The sequence below is a fragment of the Podarcis tiliguerta genome (genome assembly GCF_965153285.1).
Source record: "Podarcis tiliguerta genome assembly, chromosome: 4".
NCBI lineage: Eukaryota > Metazoa > Chordata > Lepidosauria > Squamata > Lacertidae > Podarcis > Podarcis tiliguerta.
Window position 1 is genome coordinate 69,694,281 of NC_139537.1, and position 3,532 is coordinate 69,697,812.

At 41.9% G+C, this 3,532-nt stretch overlaps 1 protein-coding gene across 1 annotated transcript in view; it reads right to left on the reverse strand.

Annotated features, from left to right (window-relative positions):
- Window positions 1–3,532, reverse strand: part of JADE3 (jade family PHD finger 3) — a 27,214-nt gene continuing 23,682 nt past the window's right edge. Inside the window, exons 7-9 of the mRNA XM_083439057.1 lie at window positions 3,259–3,320; window positions 2,060–2,177; window positions 1–1,112 (exon numbers count right to left, since the gene is read on the reverse strand). Coding sequence (XP_083295183.1) covers window positions 217–1,112; window positions 2,060–2,177; window positions 3,259–3,320 — 1,076 coding nt within the window. The 3' untranslated portion in view covers window positions 1–216. The remainder of the gene's footprint in view (window positions 1,113–2,059; window positions 2,178–3,258; window positions 3,321–3,532) is intronic.

Here is a 3,532-nt window from a genome sequence, read left to right on the forward strand (position 1 = left end):
TGATATTTAAAGTAACCTTTACTTATATAGCACTTATAGGAAAAAACCCCAATTAACAATCTTTTCAAAAAAGGGTAAACCAATTCACCACTTAAAAAAAGCAAGTTCGTCATTTGCTCACAGATCCTACACTGTAACCTGCAGATTTCCTAAGGTTTGCATCAATAATCTTGGACATACGAAGGCTGAGCTATTCCCATTATCCGGGGTTTCTAATCACCTTTGTACTGAACTGTGAGAAATCAAATTTCTTTTACTTCTACTATGACAATCTCTATTAAAGTCTTTACTTGGGACCTCTCTCTCTGAGCTGCTTTTTCTCAGTCTTATCTGTCCTTTATTCTCATCGCTTTCAGCTTCAGAGTCACTGAGTTCCAAATCGGGACAATACCCATCATTGTCCTGGTAGGGGGCACTCCCCATCTGATATTCAAGAGTTTGCTTGCCCCACGAACGCTCTCTCATCGACAGCCTTCTCGAGGGCTTTTCACAGCATCTGAGATCTTCCGTGGTCCTCACCAAACTGTTGGTCGCTTCTTTGAAGGACCTGCTAAAGTGTTCTATGGTGGATTTCCTGAAGCTGCTCTGGCTAGCCAAGTGGGCAGAGAGAGCAGACTGCTGCTCGTATGTCGTTTGGCTAGAGCTGTCTCGCTGAGTGACATCTCCAACTCTGCCCATTAAGCCATTAGACTTTGCTAGATTAGAGTGCTGCTGAATTTTCCCGTTCCCAATGGAGGACTGTCCATGCAAGGCAGCTTGAAGTGCTAAGGGTTTGCCAGACGACTGTCCGCGATGGAAGTCTGATGTATGTGCAGGTCCAGAATTCTTTGCTGCTTCATTCCTAGACTTCACCATCCCTCCCAGTAAGCCATTGCTCCTGTTCTCATGCTGAAACCTCGAGTAGGCTTTCATATTTGAAACAAAAGTCTCTTTGGATACTGGAATACCCTTTTTGCTGTAAACCACGACGTTGTTGTCAGGAGAAAGTGGTTTACCAGATTTCAATTTATTTTTGCAATCGCCTAATGTTGATTTTGGCATCTTAAGCTTCAAGGTGATTCTAGGAGGTGGATAAAACAGAGTGTTTTCCAGTGCACTTGTCAGAGAATGGCCTATAGAGAAAAATAAAAGGGTGTGTGAGAAGGTATCTATTTAAGAGGCAGATTTCATCATGCAAATGTATGCAGCACATCTTCACAGAACTTAATAGAATCACAGAGTTGGAAGGGACCCTGTGGATCACCTAGACCAACCACTTGCAATTCAGGAATATGCACCTATTCTAGAACTATTTAAATGTAGCAACCTATAAGTTTATAATATCATTTGCAATGAAGGAAAGTTCCTTTTTCCATGTTTCCTTGATAATAGATTCAAGAAAGCGTTAAAAAATTATATGCTACTAGATATTTATTGAATACCTGGTCACATACTTAGGCTCTATCTAGCCTTCCCAGAACAGAGGAGCATGGGATTTTAAGAACATAGTAGAAGGAAAACACTACTACGTTTGTAGTATTTGCATATTCTAGTGTATTCTTCTTACTCATGTCTAGAACACAACTTTACAATCCAAGAAAAGCATGTTTAAAAAGGCTCTGGAAGCTAGCAACACATAGCAAAAATCTAAAGTAGCCATGGTCATATTGGGACAATCACATCTCATCTTATTAAGCCAAGTTACACACAAGTGTTTTGCCTGCACATACAGAGCCCCTTTGTGCTACACTGCAATCAGACCAAGAAGTCTGCAATTATCCATAGCATGTTTTCTTGCTATGCCCTAATCAGGAAACTATGGTTATCAACTTCTGAATATGCCAGGATATTAAACCATAGTCCAAGCTGGTTTAATACTCCAATTTGTTGTCAGTAGGGTAGTTATAGTTTCCTGGTTTGGATAAAGCAGGAAACTGAGGTCAATTACTTCCTGACTTAATCACTGCTTACACAAATAAGGAAAGAGGGATTGCATGTGTAAGTAAAAAGGTTCATGCATATATTTGTTTAAAAAGCTCAGATACGATCATCTGAACCAGGCTTATTTTGCATTCCTTACCTGCAGCAATTTCCTGATTGATAAGCTGGACTTGCAAATTGAAAATCTGCTCATGTGCTTTGCTATGAGAAAGTTTTAACTTCTCTCTTCTGCTTACCATGTAGCAAAGATTTCTTACCTACAGCGAAAAAACAAAAAACAAAAGAACCACTTTAGCTAATGGGGCCTCCTGCTGCACGATTTCTGTTCTCATCCTGAAGCAAAGTTCTTAACCTGAAGCACTATTTCTGGGTTAGCGGAGTCTGTAACCTGAAGCGTATGTAACCTGAGGTACCACTGTACTTAAATAATCTGCATCTTTTATTATTCATATCGCTTGACCTCTTTCTCCGTTTTGCCTTCGATATACTCAGTGTTAACTCTAGTCCCTTCTGAACCATCCACCCACAAAACATTCTCGAGTGCTTTTTAAAATTCACAACGAAAAGGTTATCAGGTGGCTATTGACTTCTTGGTCTGAGCTAGTCTCCCTGTTTAGCAGGTAGAAGGTTCCTAAAGCCACAGCTGTATAATTAGGATGATGCCTGCGGAGGATGCTTAATAGGCTCTACTGTAGCCTCCTTACTAGAGTCAATATTATGGACCCATCAGTAACGCTGACCCCATCTCAAGCATGCAAATGAGCCAATGGGCAAAGCACCGGCAGAATCAGCCTCCTCCGACTGTAATTGAGTGTTGTAATGAAGGAGAAACCTCATCTTGACATTCGATGGAAAGCAACCTGGTGACTGCTACAGAAGAACAGCCATGCACAGCATCAGCCTCCACACAGCATCAGCTGACATATGGGCCATACAGCAGAGCAGCATGGCACACCACAAGTCGTAGGATGAACCCAGAATCTGGCTGATCCTACTTCTACTTAGCTTCTTACCATTCCTGTTTCTTCTCTCCACCAGCCTCCATTATGTACTTACTTGATTTCTTACCCACTGTTCCTCATAGGACCCCAGGGAGGGTTACAGCAATACAATATACAATTATTAAAAAAATAGATAAAAACAGATGTGGCAATAAAAACAAGTAAAGCCGTTCCAGACAGAACAGAACACTATCGATTTAGCAGAAGATATGGGTTGCCTGAACTGCCAAGGTCAGGACAAAGAGGTGCATCTTCAGCGTACAGCAAAAATACTGTATAATGAAGAGCTGCCACAGGAAAGGAAAAAAGCCCTTTCCCGGGCCACCATTCCCCGCACTTCTGAAGGCGGAAGTACTACCAAGACTTTGCCAAATTTTAACACCCAAGGTGGTCTTTCAGCTGTTCAGGGTGCAAGTCACTTAGAGCTTTAAACACGAATGTGAGCACCGTGATGTGGACCTTGGGGGGGTGGGGAATGGCAACCACAGCAGCTGTTTTTTAAACTGAGGTTGTAAGAGCTCTAAAATGGAACATCAGCCAGTAATCTGGCTGCTGCATTTTGGACCAGCTGCAGTTTCCAAATAGCCTTCAAGGGTAGGGGCACATAGAGC